This window comes from Monodelphis domestica, chromosome 2 (assembly GCF_027887165.1).
Source record: "Monodelphis domestica isolate mMonDom1 chromosome 2, mMonDom1.pri, whole genome shotgun sequence".
NCBI lineage: Eukaryota > Metazoa > Chordata > Mammalia > Didelphimorphia > Didelphidae > Monodelphis > Monodelphis domestica.
The window spans coordinates 478,898,362-478,921,022 of NC_077228.1; the positions used below are offsets into that span (position 1 = coordinate 478,898,362).

Genomic DNA, 22,661 nt, shown 5'->3' on the forward strand with positions numbered 1-22,661 from the left:
GATTGAATAGGTTTGTCAGCTCCTGTTAGGAAGTTTCACTGGTTAGTATTTTGCACTGGAATTAGCATTAGATGGGTCACTTAGGCTCCTTATTGCTGATTTTTCCCATCCACCAAATGGGAGAGTTGAACAACATTATCCTAAGATCTCTCCTTGTTCTATGGGGTCAGGCTTCTTGGGGGCATGTTTCTGGTCTGGGAATATGTTAGGAGCCAAAGTAATCCCCAATTCTAACCCACTACTCTTAGATACATACTATAAAGGCAATTCTTAGTCAGATCTCATTGGTGCAGGGAATTTGCCTCTTTTCTTTGATGTGCATCTCATCCCTTATCCTGGAACCTCCTGTTTCAGCTCTTAAGCCTGTTAGGAAAAAAAAAAGGTCCAGACTCACTTGAAGTGGTTAGAAACATTGGTTTATTGGGAGAAGTGCCAGGGATAGGGCAGAATAAATGTTCAGGACTTTGGGATTGGGTACAAGTAAGAAGAAAAGGTAAGTATGTTGAATTGAGGGCTGCCTCTAGACTTTAGCAGGGGCTAAAAAGACTTTTTTGCCTCAACCAGAATGGGGAAGGTCTTTGATTTGATTTCATAAGGGGATGAGTTGAAGGGGAGAGAAACATATACCCTGGAAAAGAGAACTGGATCGGAGGGAGAGATATTCTGGCTATGTTTAGCCCTAGAAGAGGCAGAACTAGGAACAAGGGATTTAAGTAGTAAAGAAGCAAATTGAGCTCTGTCCCAGGTAGCTAAGTAGGTAAAGAGCCAGGTCTGGAGATGAGAGGTCCTGGGTTCAAATGTGACCTAAGACCCTTCCTAGCTGTGTGATCCTGGGCAAGTCACTTAACCCCCTTTGCCTACTACTTACAACTCTTCTGCCCGGGAACCTATACAAAGTATTGGTTCTAAGACAGAAGGTAAGGGTTTAAGGGGAAAAAAAAAACTGTCCCAGAGCAGAATGGGCTACTCAAGAGGGAGTGGGCTCCCCCCTCCTTGGGCATCTTCAAGCCACGACTGGAGGACTGCTTAGTATAAGGGTGCATCATCGAGGGCATTCCTGGTCCGAGATTCCTTCTGACTCTGAAATTCAAAACTTCTCTCTTTATTTCCTGGGACAAAGTTAATTGTGGGTAGTTGATGGAGGGCAGAGAAGAGCAGAGGAAGCATTTCCAAAATGAGAAAAGGAAGAAGCAGGACTGAGATCCTCCAGTCTGCCACTCTGCCAGGGCCTCAGCATCCTCCTGGAAAGGGAAGGGAATGTGAAGAAGGAGCCTTCAGGGTGGTACCTCTGGGGTAACCAGGGGGGAAGCTACTTAGTCTGGATGAAAATAAAATGAAAATATAAGAAGAGAATCTGAGTAAAAATAAGATAAAATGATAAAAAAAATAAACATTTTAATAAACTTCAAAGTAACATGGATATGGTTTTGGGGGGTGTCTGTATGTCTGTGTCTGTGTGTCTGGGCATGCATATGTATGCGTGTGTGTTTTATCCAGTCTTCTCTCAGAGCCTACACCAACAGCCCCTCCAGATCCTCGGGGCTCTCTGACTGGGCCCCAATGCCACACATAACCAGGCTCCTAGTCACAGAGGAGGGAGCCCCGGCCCCCCAGGGCAGGCTCACTGTTTTGCTGCCTGGCCTGGGACACCAGGGGAGACAAGGGCCTTGGAGATCTGGTCTCCCTGTTTCAGTCTTTGTGGCCCCTGGGACACTTGGGGGGCCTTTTTGGTGGTTCTACCCGCTGCCTCATTCCTTTCCCCCACCATCTGTATTATGATAGGGCTCAAGCAAAGGGCAAGGAGTTGGGGCAGCTGGGTGGCTCAGTGGATTGAGAGTCAGATCCAGAGAAGGGAGGTCCTGGGTTCAAATGTGGCCTCAGACACTTCCCAGCTGTGTGACCCTGAGTGAGTCATTGAACCCCCATTGCCTAGCCCTTACCACTAGGGTTTAAAAAAAAAGAAAGAAAAGAAAAGGGCAAGGAGGAGCCTTGATGGTTTCCAAAGTCCCTCTAGCTCTAGAATTCCCCTAACCTCAGTGTCTGTCCTACATCTGTTCCCTCCTGCCCATAGCGCAGCAGCGAGGGTGGAGGAGGCTCCTCGGTCTCCCTGGTTAGGCTGAGGAGGGGTCAAGATGGACGGGGGCAGGGGACAGCGTGTTCCAGCTCTGAGAACGCTGGCTGCTCTTCCCCCAGGAAGATGGCACTCTGTGTCCTTGGAGTACAGTGATGCGGCAGACAAGGAAGGAGACATGCAGGGAGGGAGTGAAGGGTTTCAGTTTTAACAAATCATGAAGATTTTTTTTAAATTTTGTTTTTAACCCTTACCTTCTGTATTAGACTCATTACTATGTATTGGTTCTAAGACAGAAGAGCGGTAAGGGCTAGGCAATGAGGGTCAAATGACTTGCCCAGGGTCACACAGCTAGGAAGTGTCTGAGGTCACATTTGAACCCAGGACCTCCTGTCTCTGGGCCAGGCTCTCAATCCACTGAGCCACCCAGCTGCCCTGGAATCATGAAGATATTAAAGATGTATTCAAAAGCTGACTGATGAGCAAAGGGCTCATGGACCAGACTTATGGATAGGTTTCTAGTATTTCACATGATTGATTTCTGAATCCTTAAATTGGATGGGATTTAAATTTTGTGGAACTTAAAATTTAAGCCTCTATTATTCTCTGCAGTCTGGAAGCTAGCCAACTGTTTGTAAAGGCCCTGGGAAATGTCGAAGATGTACTCAACATCTGAATGAGCCCATTGGGCCAGCGTTCCAGTCTGGAAGGATGTTCAGCCCAGCTTCTTCCCCGGGCAGGGCTAGACTATTGTGCTGATGTTCGATTCCTTTATCTTGTAATTGGTTATCAATATTATGTTAATACTTCTGTTGTGCCACTTGGTTGATCGACATCTTGGGACCCCCAATCCTGAAATCCGATAATAAAAAGCAGGGCAGCTTGCTCAGCCCCATCTCTTGGACTCTCTGACTCCTGAGCGCTCTCTCTGAGCTGTGTCTCTTTCATCTGTGCCTCACTTTCTCTAGTTCTTAATCTTAACTCATTACTTTCCCCAGGAGAGTTGTTTGTAGGGGCTGGACTGCTATTAGGAGGGTGAGAGACAGAGAGAAAGAGTAAGAAAGAAAGATGGATAGGGGAGAGGGGAAGAGAAAAAGGGAAAGACAGGGAGAGACAGAGAAAGGGGGGGGGGGAGGAGGAGGAGGAGGAAGAGAAGGAGGAGGAAGAAGATTTGTGATCAGAACCAGCAATCATGGAATTCTAGATTCTAGCTAGAAAAGACCTAGGAGGTCATTTGAGTCCAACACTACCATTTTACAAATGAAGGAAACTGAGTCACAGAGCTGTTATAAGTGGCTTCCAGGAGAATTGTTTGTAGGGGCTGGACTGCTATAAGGAGGGTGAGGGACAGAGAGAAAGAGAGTAAGAAAGAAAGATGGATAGGGGAGAGGGGAAGAGAAAAAGGGAAAGACAGAGAGGGAGGGAGAGACAAAGAAAGAGGGGGGAAGAGGAGGAGGAGGAAGAAAAGGAGGAGGAAGATTTGTGATCAGAACCAGCAATCATAGGATTCTAGATTCTAGCTAGAAAAGACCTGGGAGGTCATTTAAGTCCAACACTACCATTTTACAAATAAAGGAAACTGAGTCACAGAACTATTATAAGTGGCTTCCAAATAAGAGGTAGAAAACCTAGCTCATCTGACTCCAAAACCAGGGCTTGGTTCCATAACCACAGTGACTCTAAGTGCTTAGGGACCAGTCCAATACCATTTTCCCCAACCCTGCCCCTAAGATAGGTTTCTAGAGGGAAGTAGAGTCCTGCTCATAGAGAGCTTCCTAGCCATTTGTCCCCTTCTTCCCTGGTGTTCTACCTCTTCCTTCCCTGCAAAGAAGCAGGCAGAGAGGTAGATAGACTCAGATGCACATGGGTGACCACACATACATAACACATAGGTTAATATGGTGGTGGTTGTTTGGTTTTCATTTCAGAGGCCAGTGACATCACAGGATGATGTCTTTTTAAAAATTTTTAACCTTTACCTTTTATCTTAAAATAATTACTATATATTGGTTCCAAGGTTGAAGGGCAATAAGGGCTAGGCAATGGGAGTTAAGTGACTCACCCAGGGTCACACAGCTAGAAAGTGTCAGAGGTCAAATTGGAACCCAGGACCTCCCATCTCTAATCGTGGCTCTCAATCAAAACCACTTAACTGCCCCCAAGGATGATGTCTTCTTCACTTGAGCATAAATTGGGTTTAAGGGAAGCAGAGTAGCCCAAAGTCATCAGCCTCACTCTTGCTTCCAGAGTCATTGAAGTCCACAGTAAGGTTAATATGTACCAGTTTGGGAGTTTGACCCAGGAATCTGGTCAAGACTTCTGTTTCAATCTAAGTCTGGAGAGCTTGCCAGAGGCCTGGGGAATTTATGCAAGGTAGGGTACTTGGACTCCCATTCCCTCCCTCTCTCCACTCCCCTACAGTGCTGAACTCTGCCTTACCTTGATGGACTCAAGATGGGGGTGGGAGCTGCCAGCCATCATAAAAGCTGGGTGTGTAGGCTGGGGGTTCGGGTTTGTAATCCGCCCTGTAGAGAGAGGCTGATCTAAGCATTCACACTTCCAACCTGGCCTCATACTAGGGGGTCCTTGGGGAGAAAGTCAGTTCCCTGCTAAATGGGGGACCCAGGGAAAACCCTAAGAACACAAATTCATTAAAGCTCCATGACAAAGCGAGAAGAGAATCAACAACTCCAGAGAGATGAAAAGGGACCATGAGAAGAGTTCTGGATTTAGAGAGAGGGCATCCAAGTTTGAATCCCAGCCTTTGGATTTACTGTCTGTGGGACCTTGGATTAGTTGCTGAAAGTCTCTGGGTACTGGTTTCTTCTCTATCAAAGGGATTAGACTAGATCAAAATTTTTAAACTTTTTGTGTGTGTCCTGGCTTCTTTTGGCTGTCTGGTGAAGACTATTGTCCAATTCTCAGAAGAGTGTTTTTAAATGCATATGATAAAATACAGAGGATTGCAAAGGAAACCATTGATTTAAAAAAAAATTATTGAAATATTAAAAGCACCCTTCTAGCTCCAAATCTATGATTCCATAAAAAGAAGGATATTTTCTGAGACAGTACTATAATCTATGCATTTCTAAATGTCCTCATTATTGTGTATGATTAGGTATTATTCCATAGTTTCTATAAGGGAAAGATTTTTGTCTTAGTTTCTGAAATAAAGCATTTTGAAGATGGGCATTCCTTCCTTCCTTCCTTCCTTCCTTTCTCTTCCTTTCTTCCTTTCTTCCTTCCTTTCTTTCTTCCTTTCTTCCTTCCTTTCTTCCTTCCTTTCTTCCTTCCTTTCTTCCTTTCTTCCTTCCTTTCTTTCTTCCTTTCTTCCTTTCTTTCTTTCTTTCTTTCTTTCTTTCTTTCTTTCTTTCTTTCTTTCTTTCTCTTCCTTCCTTTCTTTCTCTTCCTTCCTTCCTTCCTTCCTTCCTTTCTTCCTTCCTTTCTTCCTTTCTTCCTTTCTTCCTTCCTTTCTTCCTTTCTTCCTTTCTTCCTTCCTTTCTTTCTTCCTTTCTTCCTTTCTTCCTTTCTTCCTTTCTTCCTTCCTTCCTTCCTTCCTTCCTTTCTTCCTTTCTTCCTTTCTTCCTTTCTTCCTTTCTTCCTTCCTTTCTTCCTTTCTTCCTTTCTTCCTTTCTTCCTTTCTTCCTTTCTTCCTTTCTTCCTTCCTTTCTTCCTTTCTTCCTTTCTTCCTTTCTTCCTTTCTTCCTTCCTTTCTTCCTTTCTTCCTTTCTTCCTTTCTTCCTTTCTTCCTTTCTTCCTTTCTTCCTTTCTTCCTTTCTTCCTTTCTTCCTTCCTTTCTTCCTTTCTTCCTTTCTTCCTTTCTTCCTTTCTTCCTTCCTTTCTTTCTTTCTTTCTTTCTTTCTTTCTTCCTTCCTTTCTTTCTTCCTTTCTTCCTTCCTTTCTTTCTTTCTCTCTTCCTTTCTTCCTTCCTTTCTTTCTTTCTCTCTTCCTTTCTTCCTTCCTTTCTTTCTTTCTCTCTTCCTTTCTCTTTCTTTCTTTCTCTCTTCCTTTCTTCCTTCCTTTCTTTCTTTCTCTCTTCCTTTCTCTTTCTTTCTTTCTTTCTTTCTTCCTTCCTTCCTTCCTTCCTTCCTTCCTTTCTTTCTCTCTTTCTCTCTTTCTTTCTTTCTTTCTTTCTTTCTTTCTTTCTTCCTTTCTTCCTTTCTTCCTTTCTTTCTTTCTTCCTTTCTCTTTCTTTCTTTCTTCCTTTCTCTTTCTTTCTTTCTTTCTTTCTTTCTTTCTTTCTTTCTTTCTTTCTTTCTTTCTTTCTTTCTTTCTTTCTTCCTTTCTCTTTCTTCCTTTCTTCCTTTCTTCCTTTCTTCCTTCCTTCCTTCCTTCCTTCCTTCCTTCCTTCCTTCCTTCCTTCCTTCCTTCCTTCCTTCCTTCCTGTTTTTCTCTCTCTTTCTTTCAGTGGGATTAAGTGATTTGTCCTAGAGAACTAGGAAGCAACTAGGAAGTATCTGAGGCCAGACTTGAACCCAAGCCATTCCAACTCCAAACTAGGTGTTCTATCTACTGCGTCACCTAGCTGCCCCAGAGATGGACATTTCTACATGCTTCCTCCATAGTGGAAAAAAGTGACAAAATATTATCCCAAGAGTCTGTCTCACTTTGTACCTAATTCTTTAGGAACAAGTTGGATACGTTTCTGCCCTGGGTAGGAGGTTGTACTAGAGGAAGCCCAGGATCCCTTCTCAGCTCTGAGATTCCATGACATTAGCAATACAAGATTTAGGTCCCTATGTAAGTTCCTGGGGGTGGCAGTTTGGGAATAACAATGTGGTGGGTTACTGGAGAAACAGGAGTCACAAAACTGGCTGCCATTAATTAGATGTATAATTTCATTTCTATAAGCCTGTGTTTCTTAGTCTGAAAAAATAGGGCTGGGGTTGGGGGGTAAAGAACAGGGGAGGTGGCCTAAATTATGCCTAAGGTTCTGGCTAGGTTGGAAATTCTATTGTGTTGTGGTCAGAGTGAAATGACTGGGCCAGGGTCTCACCGAGTTTTAGTCCAAGCATCTCCAAAATTCTCCAAGTAAATGTTGCTTTTTTTCAGCAATTGTATGGCCTCAGGTGTCAGCAAGGGACAGTTTACTTTTATTGGTAGGTTTTCTCCGTCAGGACAATGGCAAGTGACCTAGGAGATGGTAGAAGTTGTGGGAGAAAGCATTGGAAATAATCCTTCCCCTCCCAACCCAAATTAAATGTCCTTGAGCTTGTCCCTGTTTGAAGGGCCTGTGCTTGGATATGGGTGGGCAGGTAGCATTGCTGCAGAGTTAAAAGGGCATTGAAGATTTCTTTCCATGGATGTGCCACTTAATTTCTTCAAGTCTGTTTCCTTTTTTTTTGTTAAACAAGGGGTCATTCTCTCCACAGATTTCTCAAAGCTCATTATAAGAAAGATACCATAGAAATTCGATGTGTGTGTGTGTGTGTGTGTGTGTGTGTGTGTGTGTGTGTGTGTAAAAGCATGTTGAGGGATTCTTGTTCCCTTTCTTCTACCAGTCTGTGACCACTTTCTTCCCAGGTCTGCCCACAAAACCTGTTCTCCTCATCATTTTCCTCTCTCCTCTAGACCCTGGTTCTTGGGGTCAAAGACAATGGTTTGGTTCTGTAGCTCCACCAGAAGTGTGGATCAGATTTTTTTTCCAGACCAAGAATTGGTGTGACAAAAATCTCTGCAAAGATTTTAAAGTGATCATTTCTTTTCTCAAAATCGTTCCTATCCTGAAAAGCTAAAGATGTCCAGGCAAGAAGCAAGTGAGCAGTGGGGAGGGATACGACACACTCTTAGTGCCCTCGACTTCCATCTTCTATCCTTGCCCATCACCTTTCAGACCCATGTGCTTTGATTTATTCAGATTTGCCTTCTATTCATTCTCTTGTCTTGGATTTTAGTCCTTCTGCCCCACCTCTTCCCCCTGTATCATACTCATTGCTCGCTGCTTGCCCCCAGCCTTCACACTCACAAATTCCAGAGTATTGAAGAGGTTGAGGATGAGTCCATGGATGCTTGACTCATTCAGGCAGGTTATCTTCCCCTGGAGACACAAAAGGGTATTTCCCTTCCTCCTATAGTCAAATACTCCATCCAAGGAATGGAGGGGATGAGTTCAAGAAAATGGAGCTCACATTTTCTTTTTCTTTTAAGCCCTTACCTTCCATCTTGGAATCAATATTGTTTATTGGTTCCAAGGCAGAAGAGAGGTAAGGGCTAGGCAATGGGGGTTAGGCGAGTTGCCCAGAGTCACATAGCATGGAAATGTCTGAGGTTGGATCTGAATCCAGGACCTCCCATCTCTAGGCCCAGCTCTTAATCCATTCTACTCCTGAGTTCCGTTTTTTAAATTTATGAATGGCTAATTCCCCAGAAACTCAGGCAATGCTTTGGGGGGGTGAGATTGTATAGGAGTATTCTAGTTGACTTTGGAGTAGAAAGGACTAAGAATTGGAAGCTGATTTTGGAAAGGAGATATGAAGGATGGTTATGATTCATAGTGAGGGTGGAGGCTGAGGTGGAGTTGGATTTGGACTTGGAAGGGAGGGAACTGGAAGAGGAGATGGACTCTTCCCACCAAGGCTGACCTACCAGGAGGTTGAAGGCATACTTGATCTTCTGGAAATAGTCTATGTACTGGGGGGCTGGGAGCCATGCTGTAAAGGGAGGACCTGGGAAGTAACAGACCAGTTCTCAGGCACCCCAATCTCCTTTTCCCATCTCTGAGCATATATTTCTCACCCCTAAATCCTTCTACCTAGTCCACCCTGCTGTGCCTACCTTGAAGGGCTGTTATGAGAAGCAAATAAAATCGTGCCTGCACAGGGTTTCATAGATCTTAAAGCATTCTATAATTTTCAGTGAGATTTACTATTCCTGAGCGCCCCCACCATCCAAGACCTCAGTGCTTACCTGTTGGCTTTGTTTTAGAGATGACTTTTTCGACTTCTCCCACGAATGTATCGATATCACTTATGACATATGTCAGGATCTCCTGTTCCCAAGGACAAGCCCACTAGGTGAGTACTTGAATTTAAGCAGGTAGCCCCAGCCCTGCAGTCCACCTCCAGGGTCTCCCCAGTCTTGGAAGCCTCCAGTTTGACATCCTATCCTGCCCCAACTCAACCTTAGGTCAATCAATGCCCTTTCCATCCCTCCTGACCCTCAACCCTTGTTGCCCCCTCAGGAAAGGAGGAAAAAGTCCCCAGGGAACTAGAGTCCTTTCTTTGTTATCCCACCTTACCCCACTCTTCCAGTTAGTCTGCCCCAATTTTGAGAATCCTCCCCAGGTTGTTACCATTTCTCTAGTTGGGAGTTGGTTTTGTATCTGGAAGATCTTATTCAACTGCCATGTTTGACTTATCTTGGAAAAGCCCTGGGAGCTCTGGGACTTATAGTCTATAGAGGTGGTCACTGCAGGGTCCTGAAACACAGAAAGCTTAAAAACCTTGCCCCCCCCACCTTTGGTCTTTCAGATTCTATAGGTTAGAGGTATTCTTCTGTAGGTAGAGGGGGTAGGGAAGAGATGATATAGATAGGGCTAGCAGGCTAGAGTTGGGGATTTCTTCCCCCAAGCCTGGTATGACATCCTGATTCCACCTGGGATGGAAAGGATCCTCAATCCTGCCACTGCTGCCTCTTCCTCCCAAACCTAGAATAAATAGCACGATGCTGGCCAGTTGGAAAGAAGGAAGGAAACAAGTATTTGCTAAGTACCTACTAAGTTCCACATCCTGTGTGGAGGGATTTTTATAAATACTATCTGATTATATCCTCCCAGCCATTCTAGGAGATAGGTGCAATAATTATCCTCGTTTTACAGTTGAGGAAACCGAGGCAACAGAGGCTAAGAGACTTGTCCAGGGTAACACAGTGTCTAAAGTAGGATTTGAACATGGGTCTTCTTGACTCCAAGTGCAGCTCACTAATTCCTATGCTACTTAGCTTTCTCTAGCTGGCTCGGATCCAGAAGTGTAAACCAAGAAGACTTACTGGTATATTGTTTTCTATTGTCACTTGACATTTCACTTGAGTCATCTGAGTTGAGACTGGGTTAAATAATTTGCCCAAGAGCACACAGCTGGTTAAAGCCCAAGCTGGGCAGCAAGCCCAGGTAATCACCCCAAATCTACCACAGTCTCCTTTGCATCTCACTTTAGACTTAGGGGAATGTGTTTATTAGAGAGAGGGAAGAAAGAGGAAGAAGTGGGGTGACAAGATTATAGTTTATGAAGCAGAGAATTGAAGTTTTTGAAATATTAAATGACAGTAGGAGACCTTACCTCGTCCAAAATGCCATTGAGAAGTCAAGGCCACCTAGTCCAAGCCTCTCACATATCTGGACTAGATGACCTCTAAGGTCTCTTCCAATCCTACGCCTATGAGCCCATGTCTCCCACTCCAACGCTTTCATTAGCCTTCATCCATTCTGAGTATGAATGTCTTACTCTTGAAATCTCACACCCATTCCTCCCTTGCCCATCCATGTGAACCCAACTCTGTTTTCCATGATTCCCTCTTTTACACCGTGCCCTATGGAATCCTCTCCTCTTTCTTCCTTTCTCCCACATATCCCAAAGTTATGTAGCCCATCTCTTCGTTCCATGTGTTTCATCATTTCAGTCACATCTGACTCTTCATGACCCCATTTGGAATTTTCTTGGAAAAGATAATGGAGTGGTTTGCCATTTTCTCCTCCAACCCATTTTACAGATGAGGAAACTGAGAAAATGAGGTGAAGTGACTTGCCTAGGGTCACTGAGAGTAAATATCTGAGGCTAGATCTTTCCTCTATATCCAGGTTCTAAATAAAATCAGGTTCTTAATCATTCCTAATACCAGCTCCCCCCCTCTTCCCCTGTTTGTTTCCCTAAAGGCTTTATTTCCCCCCCTTTCTCATCAATTCAATCTGAATGGGGATACCCTGCTCCTTCTGTTACTTCTGACCCACCATAGCTCCGATTTCATCATTCAAATGAAGAAACTGTTCTCTCCAAAGGCACCAAGAGATTCCATGCCAAACCCAATAGCCTTTTCTCAATTTTGCCTCTTTTTTATCTCTCTGTAACATTTCCAAACCAGTCCAACAAATATTTATTAAGCCATGCCTCAGGGGCAAAAGGAAAACAAACAAAAAAAGCAGTGCTGGCCCTATAGGAGTTTGCATTTGGCTTGCAATTTGGCAGCATCCTTCATCTGTATTGAAATTTTATTTCTCTAGTTTTCCTCTAGTCTTACCATCTGCCTCCTTTCCATTCTCCTTGTTGGTCCCTCTCCTCATCCTTCAACTTCATGCCTGGGAATGTGCCAAGCTTCTCTCTTAGCCACAGGCTGAGGGACCCTTTCTATGTTCTCTTTGGGAATACAATCATTCCCAGAACTGCAACTCTAAACTCTATGATGACTTTTACTTGAGAAACTGCATTTTCATCCTTGATATCTCAATTACACTTGAGCTAGGAACAGGAAATTTCTATTTAAAAGACCTAGATTTAAAAAAAAAAGTCCAATCAGAAGTAAACAATTTTAACATTCTTTTTTAAAATCTTGAGTTCCAAATGTTCTTCCTCTCTTCTCCCCTCCTCTCTCATTGAGAAGGAAAATAATTTTATATAGATTATGCATTTGTAGTCATGCAAAATGTAATATTATTTGTGTTGTGAAAGAAAACAGACCAAAAAAAAGCCAAGAAAAATAGAGTTTAAAAAAGTATGCTTTGATCTATATTCAGATTTTATCAGTTCTCTCTCTAGAGGGGGACAGCATTTTTATTGTGAGACCTTTTTTGTTTAGATCATTGTATTGTTGAAAAGAGCTGTCATTCACAGTTGATCACTGTACAATACTGCTATTACTGTGTATCATGTTTTCCTGGGTTTGCTCATTTCACTTTGTATCAGTTCATATAGTCTTTCCAGGTTTTTCTGAAAGCATTTTGCCTGTCATTTCTTATAATACCACAGTATTCCATCACAATCATATGCCACAACTTCTTCAGCCATTCCCCAATTGATGGGTATTTCCTCAATTTCCAATTTTTGCCGCTACAAAATAGAGCTGCTGTAAATATTTTTGTATAAATAGGTTCTCTCCTCTTTTAAAAAGTCTCTGGGATAAAAGATGTAGTCGTTTTTTAAAAATTTATTGCTTAAAATTTTTTTAAAAATTTATATGTTTATTTATTGCTGGATCAAAAGGCATGTACAGTTTTATAGCCTTTGGGCATAGTTCCATATTGCTCTCCAGGATGCTTGGATCAGTTTACAATTCCATCAACAATGCATTAGTGTTCCAGTTTTCCCTCATGCCCTCCTTTATTTGTCTTGTTTCTTTTCTGTCATATTAGCCAGTCCTATGAAGTGATACCTCAGAGTTTTGTAATGTGTATTTTTCTAATCAAATGTGATTTAGAGCATTTTTTTTTCATGATTCTGGATCGGCTTGATTTTTTCATCTGAAAACCATCTGTTTACATATCCTTTGACCATTTATCAATTGGGAAATGATTTATATCCTTAGAAATTTGATTCAGTTCTCTATATATTTGAGGAATGAGGAAAAGTCTGGATTTTTGTTCCAACTCTGCCACTAACTAGCTTTGTGACCTTGTACACAAGTCAAGGAGCATGTAATTATCAAGGGCCCCTGCATCCTTGATTTCCTCATCTACAACATATTAGATAATTTCTAAAATAAGATTCTGCAATTCATCATTCTTTTCCCCTTTAAAAACCCTTACCTTCTTTTTTAGAATCAATACTGTGTATTAGTTCCAGGGCAGAAGAGAGGTAAGGGCTAGACAATGGGAGTTAAGTGACTTGCCTAGGGTCACACAGCTAGGAAGTGTCTGAGGCCACATTTGAACCCAGGACCTCCCATCTCTAGGCCTGGCTCTCAGTACATCAAACCACCAACTGCCACACTGAATTCAGTCATTCAACTTTATAATCATAATATTTACCCCCAAACTTACTTCTCAAATAAGTCCACTTTTATTATTATGACTGCCATTTTTCAGGCTAGAAATTTGGTGGCCATTGTTGACTGTTCTCTTTCCTTCATCCTCCATACATAATCTGTGACTAAATCTGGTCAGTTTGTTCTTTGATTGCCGCTTTTTGTTTTCCTCTTCTTCCACTTCCACCATTCTAGTGCATGCATGCATGACCTCATCTCTAGATTATTATAACAGTCTTCTAACTGGTTCTTTTGCTCCTAATTTCTCCCTCTTTATTTAATTCTGAATCTCTGCTTCAGATTAATCTTCTGAAACTTTCATGATGTAACGAACCAATCCAGAAGCCCAGAATGTATTAATTCCCAGCTCCTTTGCCTCCATAGTCTAGAGTAGACCCACCACCCTACATATTCAACACCCTCTGTCCATTCTTTAGGGAAGGGAAAGGAACATTAAGTGACCAGACGTTAGAAAGTGATGAGTCTCTCTAAAATTATCTAGATTGGATCTTTTTAACAGACATTGGATCCATCATGGAACCTATCCATATTCCACATCTTTCCAGCTTATCCAACTAATAGAATATTATCTCATTTGAGACTCAAAATAATCCTAGGAGGTAGGTGGAGTTATTATCTTCATTTTACAGTTGAATAAACTGAGGCAGACAGGTTAGATGACTTGCCTAGGCTCATATAGCTACTAGGTGTCTGAAGCTGAATTTGAACTCATGTCTTTCTGATTCCAGACCTAACACTATGCACTTTCAATTCCAGCCAGGCAGGTTACCCCCCCCCCCCCCCCCACTTCTTAAACTTCAGTATGTTTTCCCACCTCTGCACCTTTGTTCATGCTGTTCCTCCTACTCCTTCTCCTTTCTTACACTGACTTAAAGCCTATACATTTGTTAAGGCACAGTCTAAATCCTGTCTCCTCCATAAAATCTCTTCTGTTACTGCTTTAGTTCCCACTGATCTCTCTCTCTCTCTCTCTCTCTCTCTCTCTCTCTCTCTCTCTCTCTCTCTCTCTCTCTCTCTCTCTCTCCCTCCCTCCCTCCCTCTCCCTCCCTGAGTCCCACTGCACTGACTCACAGTTTCTTAGAGCTTGATTGTTCTTCAGTCCCTTGTTCAGTTTGTTCAAATCATTTCCCAGTTAAATTATAAGCTCCTTCGAGGCAGGGACTTCTCTTGCATTCCTAGCCCAGAACTGTGCTTGGTATTTACTAAATACTTGTTGACTAATTTGAATCTAGAGACTTCCTGGAGACTCTGAGAGAAGACAAAGACCTTTACAGACACCTACATATTGGAAGAGATGACCTTTGTGGTCTTGTTCTACTCTGAGATTCAGTGATTTCGGGGAATAATTACCTTTCCAATATCCTTGAAGGCTTTGTTGTCGTATGCGGACATATTCTTGGAACTGCTGCTGGACCTGGCATCCAAAATAAACCCAAAGGGAGACATGCTCAGAAATCAGAAGAGGTGGGGACTGGGAGAAGGGCCCAAGCATGGGGAGAAGGGGATGGAATAATAGGTTGTCACTGGCTGCATTCAAGGGGAATCCAGTAAGGAGAAGAGCCTGAAGGAGAAAGGGGAAATGGAGAAAATAGCTGGGAAGAGGAAAAGTAGAATTAGATCTTGGGAAATAGGGATTGGAGGGAGGTGCAAGTCAGTTCTGGAGATGGATATATCCTAGGACTTGCTGATTATCTATCATCTATCTATCTATCTATCCCTCTATCCATCCATCTAATCCATCTATCCATCCATCCATCTATCTATCTATCCATCCATCTATCTATCTATCTATCTATCTATCTATCTATCTATCTATCTATCTATCGATCTATCGATCTATCCATCTATCCATCTATCCATCTATCCATCTATCCATCTATCTGTTTGTCCATCCATCCATCTATCCATCCATCTGTCCCTCTGTCTGTCTGTGCGTTCACCCATCCAGCCACCCATCCATCCATTTATCTATCTATCTATCTATCTATCTATCTATCTATCTATCTATCTATCTATCTGTCTGTCTGTCTGTCTGTCTGTCTGTCTATCTATCTATCTATCCATCCATCCATCCATCCATCTATCTATCTATTGATTGATCGATCTATCGATCTATCGATCTATCCATCTATCTGTTTGTCCATCCATCCATCTATCCATCCATCTGTCCCTCTGTCTGTGCGTTCACCCACCCACCCACCCACCCACCCACCCATCCATCCATCCATCCATCCATCCATCCATCCATCCATCCATCTACCCCCCTCTCAAATCATAATCCCTCTTCTATGCTGGTTGTATGAACCTGAAACCAAGAGGAAAGTCATGGTCTTGGTCTTTCTGTCCAGCCTCTGGTTGCTGTAAGCCTTCTGTGACCTTTCAACTCCCTGACACTCATCCCTTGAGTCTCTTTCCACCATTTCTTCTCATGGGACAAGAAAGTAATGACCCAAGTCAAAGCCTGAAGGTTAAGAGCTGAGGAGTGGCAGCCAGGACGCCAAAGAAACTGGTAGGGCAGAAATATAAGAAGATAGAATTCCTAGCAGTTTGTTTTCAAAATTCATTCAAGGTCTCCCTTACCCTTTGATGAGCCCATGTGGACTCATCAGGAATGCAAGAATCAGGAAGGTTATGCTAGAGATCAAAGCCTCAGGTCACTAACCTTGGCTTAGAATCAACAGAGAGCTGTTTATACTGTTTAGCAACTGTTAATAGTTTAACAACTAATATATATATATATATATGCTTAACATATGTTTAAATTTAATCCAGATTATTAACACTTTCCCCGTCACTTTCTTAAGTCTAGACATCAACAAAAGAATAAACCAAGCCCCAATTTGCAGTGTTTGCTCATTACCAAGATGTAAATACTCACCCTGAAAATTTAACAATAGGTTCTTCTGAGCTGGTTCAAGCTGACTCCAGCACACCCCTGCCTAAAGTCCAGATTTGCCACCTAAGAATCAAGGACTAAGCAATTGATTGTGACTAAGTAGATCACAAAATTCAGAAGTGTGATTCGTGGGTCACAGAGACCTTGTTCATTGAAATAAATTCCCTGTGCCCCACAGCCCAGGAGCCACAGAGGTGGGGACTTGGATGTCTGAAGAAGCCAGATGACCTGAGTTCAAATCCCACATCTTATACTTCATTACCTATGACCTTGGGCAAGTTCCTGAGATGAGTTTCCTCATTTATAAAATGAGAAGGTTGGATTACATGTCCTCTCCAGTCCCTTCCTGCTCTAGATCTGTGATCCTTATCTATGACTTGAATTGATGGAGACTCTTCTGAAAGGTGCCATTTGGGCTGGGACTGCTAGGGTGGTCTGGAATCCTGGAATCCTGGAATCCTGGAATCCTGGAAGAATTCTGACAGCCCTAGAAGTATCAGAGATGAATGTCTGCCTGTTAAGGGACTTTAGCAGCTCTTCAGATGCTAGGGAGAGGCAGGGAGGTGGTGAGGAGGGGAGTAAAGTTGTGACCAAAGCCTTGTACATTGAACCCTAAGATTCTTTCTCCTTTGGGTGATTAAAGGGAGATGAAGTTATAATCCCTTGGGAGCCTTTGGGGGTTGCATTCCTTTAAGTATGGGAATAGTGGTCATAAAATCATAGAATTAGAGCTGGAAGGGACTTTAGGGACCAATGAGCCCAACCCGATTAGAAGAAACTGAGGCAAACAGAGGTTAAGTGACTTGATCCAACTCTATAGACCTGTCTCCTTTAACCATGGATTGTTGTTGTTCAGTTGCTTCAGTCATGTCTGACTTCCTGATTCCATTTGGGGTTTTCTTGGCAAAGACACTGGAGTGGTTTGCCATTTCCTTTTCTGGCTCATTTTATAGATGAGGAAACTGAGGCAAACAGGATTAATGACTTGATTAGGATGACACAGCTAGTAAGTGTCTGAATCTGGATTTGAACTCAGATCTTCCTAACTCCAGGCTCTGTCCTCTTTCCACATGCCACCTCCCTAGTGGTATGAATGTTTTCTCTAAACATGGGAAGATGTTAGGATGGATAGAGAGCTGCTCTTAGACGTAGATCCAAGTTCAGCTTCTGGCACTCACTGCCTGTGTGATTCTGGGAAAATCACTTAACTTTTCATTGCTCACAGAGAACTCTCCATGGCCCAGCATCACAGAGTAGTCAGAACAGGTTCATTGGCAGGATTTTATAGTAATAATAAGTAATATATAGCTCCCCTTGGGAGTTCTCTATACTAAAAAAAAAACTCAATTTGAGTCAAAAAAATAAAAATAAATACTATAAATAAAAATAAAGCAGCAGCTATGTAATAGGTATAGAAAAAGATCCCAAGAACCTGTAAACAGATGAATGAAGGGAGTACTCTTTTACCACCTGATGTACCCCTTGGAAATAATTGCTCCACAGAGATAGCAAAGGATTGGGGAAGGAGTAAGGGAGATGGAGAAGGAGGAATCAGAGTTCCCCTTCCTTTGCTTCAGTCTCACTCTCATGATCCCCCCCTCCTTTCTCCCCTTCTCTTTTTCTTTCCCTCACTCTCTTCCTCCATCTTCTGCCTTTATTTTCTCTCTCTTTCCTTTCCTCTTTCTCCTCCTCCTTGTTTCCCCCTCTCTCCCACAATCTCTCTCTTTATCACTGAAACAAGAAAGAAAGTGCATCAGACCAAAATCTTTACCCACTCATCCAGACCCAACACACTGTGCAGGAGGAAAATTTGCCACACTTGAGCTACATTCCCAGCATCCTTTTAAGTTGTCTCCTCATTTTATGTAAGGATGCTTGGGAGATAAATTTGGTTGAGACCCATGATAGGAAGGAGGTTCTTTCTTTCTTTATTTTTTTTGAGCTTGTGCTTTTGGTAAATGCAGATGTGAGTCTCTGACTCTCTTTGCTCTGCTCACTTGACTGAAAGAACCTTTTTTTCTTTTCCTTTTCTTTTGATTTATTATTAAAATTATTATTAAATTATTATTATTAAAAATCCTGTATCTTTTTAAATAGTAGGAGTATTTATTCATTTTTACTCCTACAAATTTTTGGTGACCACAAAGGGATACCAGAACTAGAGGAACCAGATTTCTTCTCCTGCCATGGTTTTCCCTCTCCCCTTTTCCTTCTCCCTTTGGGAAACCCTTCAAAGCCTTCTCAGGCTCATTGCCTACACCTGCCCACCAGGAGAGCCAGGTAGCAGGGTCTTTCCCTTACAGAGGCTGTTCCTGCTGCCTACTGTTCCTGCTATTGGTAAGCTTTAAATTTCCTGGTCCAGATCCTGATGGCCATGATCTAGGAGAGTAAACCCTGGTGGGGGAACCCTTGGTGTGCCCACTCAAAAATGGCAGGCTTTGAAACCCAGAGAGATGGACACCTATGGCCTTGCTCATCATGTCTGCCTCCATGATCAAATTCCTTCTCATCTAAAATCCACATGTCCCTCTGCACTCCTTCCCCTCATCCCCTCCCAACTCTAGACCCCCCAGTCTGTGTTACCTGGAGCCTTAGAGTCTTCAGGTCTTTGGATGCTATGCAGAGCTGAAGGAAGAGCTGGGTATGAGGACAGGCTGGAGGCTTGCCGATGAAAGATGCAAATGAGACACACCTTATGGTCTTTGGACTTTCAACGGGTACCAGGTGTCTCCAGCTCTCTAATTCCTCTCTCACTTCCTCTTAGGTTCTTTCCCAGCTTTCCTTCTGGCAGGGAAGCCCAGCATAGCCCAGTGTGGAACTCTTGTCTTCATTCCTTTCCCTTGTGCCTTCCCCTCCACTTTCCTAGGATCTCATAGCTCCGTCCCCTGAAGCTGAGAGACAAAGAGAGTGGGGCATGGGATGGTCCCCAGTTTTCCAGAAGAACCAGGGAGCCTGGGAACTGGGTGCCACAGGGTTGATCCTAATCAGGGGGACGAACCAGACATATGTGACTAGGTACACAGATACTACAACACGGAGATTTCTAGATTAGAGGGCTGGCCTCAGAGCCAGGAAGACTTGGTTTGGTTTTAAAGACAACTTTTGACACTGGTTAATTGTGGAATCTGGGACAAATCACTTAATTTGCCCTCAAGAAAAAGGGTGCCTGCCCTCACCAAGCTTACACTATAATAGGGAAGGGGCAGTTAGGTGGCTCAGTGGATAGAGGATTAGGCCTGGAAGGAAGAGGTCCTGGGTTCAAATTTGACCTCAGATACATAGCTAGTGACCCTGAGCAAGTCACTTAACTTCAGTTGTCTAGCCCTTAACTCTCTTATGTCTGAGAACCAATATTTAGTATCAATTCAAAGAGAAAAGGTAAGGTTAAACACACACACACACACAAAACAATATAATTGGGGAAGACAACACCCAAAAGGGAACAGAAAGGGAGAATATGAAGAAGTCCAAGAAGTGCAGTTGGGTCTGGGCCAGTCTAAATGGAGGTTTGGGGAGCAGCTCTTTGATCTGCCTTCCAATTGGAGGGGTCCCTGAGGCTGAGGCTGCTGCTGAGCACCGATTACTGATTGCAGGATGGCGAAACTGTGAAAGGGATGTCTCAGAAACAAAACCCAAAGAGCTCCTACCTTCAAAGAGCTTGCCTTCTGTCCTAAGGTAGCCCAAAGATAGGTTTTGGTATTTTCCAAGTGGGTGGTGTAACTGATAGAGCTTGGAATCAGGAAGGCTCATCTTTGTGAGTTTCAAATCTGCCTCCAGATACTCATTAGTGTGACCCTGGGCGAGTCACTTAACCATGTTTGCTTCAATTTCCTTGTCTGTAAAATGAGCTGGAGAAGGGTGTGAAATTGACATAAAAATATAATCCCCTTACCTGCAGGACGGCAATCCGTCATGTGATTAAAGGGTCTAACGGGCAGCTGGAATCCCGACTTCTGGAAAGGGTGGGTGGAAGATGTGTCTGGAAGTCAGGACTCGGACCCAGATGGTCCAATCAGAGTCTCGGTTGGAGTGATGTCATTGGCCTTCTAAAAAGAGGGGGGCCCAGGGACTCTCTTGGGTATGGAACTCTTCCTGAGCACGACTGGAGTCTGAGCTCTCTTAATGCTCTACTAGAACCTCCACTGGGTATTGGATCTGGGAAGGGTGGAAGCATTTTTTTTAAAGTTAGGGTGACCTGGTGATTTTTCTTTCTGTCTCTCTTTCCAAATTTTACTAATAAATCATTATCAACTTAATATAGAGTCCCCAAGAAAATTTTAATCATCACCGAAGGAAATGGCAAACAACTCGAGTTATTTTTGCCAAGAAAACCTCAAATGGGGTTGTGAAGAGTTGGCCATGATGGAAACAACTGAACAACAATAAAATAGAAGCATGAGGTAACACATAGATAAAATACTTTCTGGGCTAAGACTTGTTCCCATTTAAACCTCTGACTTCACCTTTAAGAAATATGGGCACCATCCAGCTCTTTCAATTATCCAGCCTAGATCCACCCATTTAATTTCTTTTAAAAAATTATTTTGATATTGTTTTTACATTACCTTCCTTTCCAAGTTCCTTTCCAAATATGTCCCTCCCTCCATCTCCCCTAACTGGTAAGTTATCTCTTGTAACAAACATTAAAAAAAGAAAAGAAAAAATCAGCGGAGCAAAACCAACACATTAATTGTGTCAGACTGTCTAGGCAATATTCTCCATAGTCCCTCACTGTTTCCCAAGAGGAAACATTTTGTAAAAGTACATCTTGTCCAGTTCTTCTCTGGAGCACAGTTGAGTTATTACAATTACACAGCATTCAGTTTTCTTTCTCAGAGGCAGCTGGGACCTCGTGGTTGAAAGCATGGAGACTGGAGTCAGGGGGTCCTGAATTCTAATCCAGCCTCAGATATACCTAGCTATGTGACCCTGGGCAAGTCACTTATCCTCTAATTGCCTGACCAAAGGGATCATTGGAGAAGGTAATAGAGAACCATTCCAATATCCTTGTTAAGAAAATAGCTATGGTTCATGAGACAAGGCTAAACAATAAATTTTGTTTAATGCCCTTTCTATTTACATTGCTGCGGTCATCATGTTTATTATTTTCCTGGTTCTACTTACTTTATTCTGTATCAATTCAAACAAGTCTTCCCATGTAAAGGAGGTAGACACGCCACTTGCTTCTCGGAATTATTTGTGCTTTGAATATTTATGGTGCAATCATATTTTATTACATTCAGACACATTCAGCAACTTATTCAGCTGATCCCCAATAGATGTCATCTTTTGCTTCTAGTTCTTTGCTACCCCAAATAGCCCTGTTATGAATATTCTGGTGTGTGCGTGAGACTTTTCTTTCTGTGTCTGGCTTTCTTGGGTAAATACCTACCTAGCAGTGGATCTTTGGCTCAAAAGCTACAAACCTGTGAGTTCTTTTTCTAAAAAAAGTATAATTCCAAAGAGTTTTCTAAAATGTTTGCACGAATTCACAGTGCCTTAGCATGCTGTTTTTTTCCTGAAACTTCTTTAATACTGACTGTTCCATCTATGATCATCTTTACCAATTTATTGCAACTCATTTAATCCAACCTGTTCATCAAATTCAAATTATGTTAGGCACTGGGCGAAACATTGGGGATATAGAGAATGACAAGCATCCTGTCCTCAAGGGTAGGTTTTTGTTGTTGTGCTTAGTCATGTCCAATTCTTCATGATCCCACTTGGGGTTTTCTTGGCAAAGATCCTGGAGTGGTTTGTCATTTTTCTTTTCCAGCTTATTTTACAGATAAGGAAACTGAGGCAAACTGTCTGAATGACTTGTTCAGAGTCACACAGCTAGTGTCTGAGGCTAGATTTGTCCTGACTCCAGGTTTGCACCTCCTGAGAGGTAGTTTAATTCCCAGCTTAATTTCTTTCACTCTATCTCTCTCTTCCTCCTTCCTTCCTTCCTTCCTTCCTTCCTTCCTTCCTTCCTTCCTTCCTTCCTTCCTTCCTTCCTTCCTTCCTTCCTTCCTTCCTTCCTTCCTTCCTTCCTTCCTTCCTTCCTTCCTTCCTTCCTTCCTTCCTTCCCTTCCATGTTAGAATCAATATTGTGTATTGGTTCCAAAGCAGAAGAATGGAAAGGGTGTTAAAGCACTTGCCCAGGTCACACAGCTAAGAAGTGTTTGAGGTCATATCTGAACCCGGGACCTCCCATCTCAATCTCCTGAGCCACCCAGCTGCCCCCTTAATTTCTGTTATAACTACCTTCCTAGCATTTGTTCTCGAAGGAAACTCCCACAACATCCTTTCTCCCCTACAACCCTTCCTCTTCCTTCCTAGACATTCTGATTTTTCCTTTGGAATTCAGAAGCTTGTCCCTTGTCCTTCCACCTAGATTGGGCTGGAGGCTTTTAGGAAGGACCCAGAAGAATCAGAAGAACAGAGTGAGTATTCCTCTGTTCTCAAGGCAACCAGTCTACTTCATTATCTCCTCAACTGAGCCTCAGCCTCAACTTTGTTGCAAGTGATTAATTAAAGTCTTTCTTCTATTCCCATCTCATCTCTGAGAAAAAGCTGTAGTGGGTAGGGATCAGCAGTGGACATTGACTTTAGGTTTCCCTGGATTGCAGGAATCTAAATCCTATCTCCACCAGCTTTGTCTAGGGATTGGTTATGGCTGCTGCAAACTGCCATCTCTTATCTGGACCGGGTAATCTATTTGTTCTTTCCAGTCATTTT

The 22,661-nt window shown here is 42.8% G+C and overlaps 1 protein-coding gene across 2 annotated transcripts; it reads right to left on the minus strand.

Annotated features, from left to right (window-relative positions):
• Nucleotides 1–404: 404 nt before the first annotated feature.
• LOC103101920 (epidermal growth factor receptor kinase substrate 8-like protein 3) lies at nucleotides 405–20,267 on the minus strand. 2 transcript variants are annotated; one of them, XM_056819184.1, is made up of 10 exons: nucleotides 19,831–20,267; nucleotides 18,522–18,829; nucleotides 14,393–14,456; nucleotides 9,363–9,488; nucleotides 8,978–9,059; nucleotides 8,657–8,736; nucleotides 8,037–8,108; nucleotides 7,068–7,204; nucleotides 4,511–4,596; nucleotides 405–1,241 (listed from the first exon to the last, which is right to left on the minus strand). In XM_056819184.1, the coding sequence occupies exons 3-9, from the start codon at nucleotides 14,432–14,434 to the stop codon at nucleotides 4,521–4,523; spliced, it is 615 nt and encodes a 204-aa protein (XP_056675162.1). In that variant the 5' UTR covers nucleotides 14,435–14,456; nucleotides 18,522–18,829; nucleotides 19,831–20,267; the 3' UTR covers nucleotides 405–1,241; nucleotides 4,511–4,520. The 2 variants fall into 2 exon arrangements, with proteins under 2 accessions (XP_056675162.1, XP_056675161.1); XM_056819183.1 differs by lacking the exons at nucleotides 18,522–18,829; nucleotides 19,831–20,267 and having other exon boundaries at nucleotides 14,393–15,054.
• Nucleotides 20,268–22,661: the final 2,394 nt, after the last annotated feature.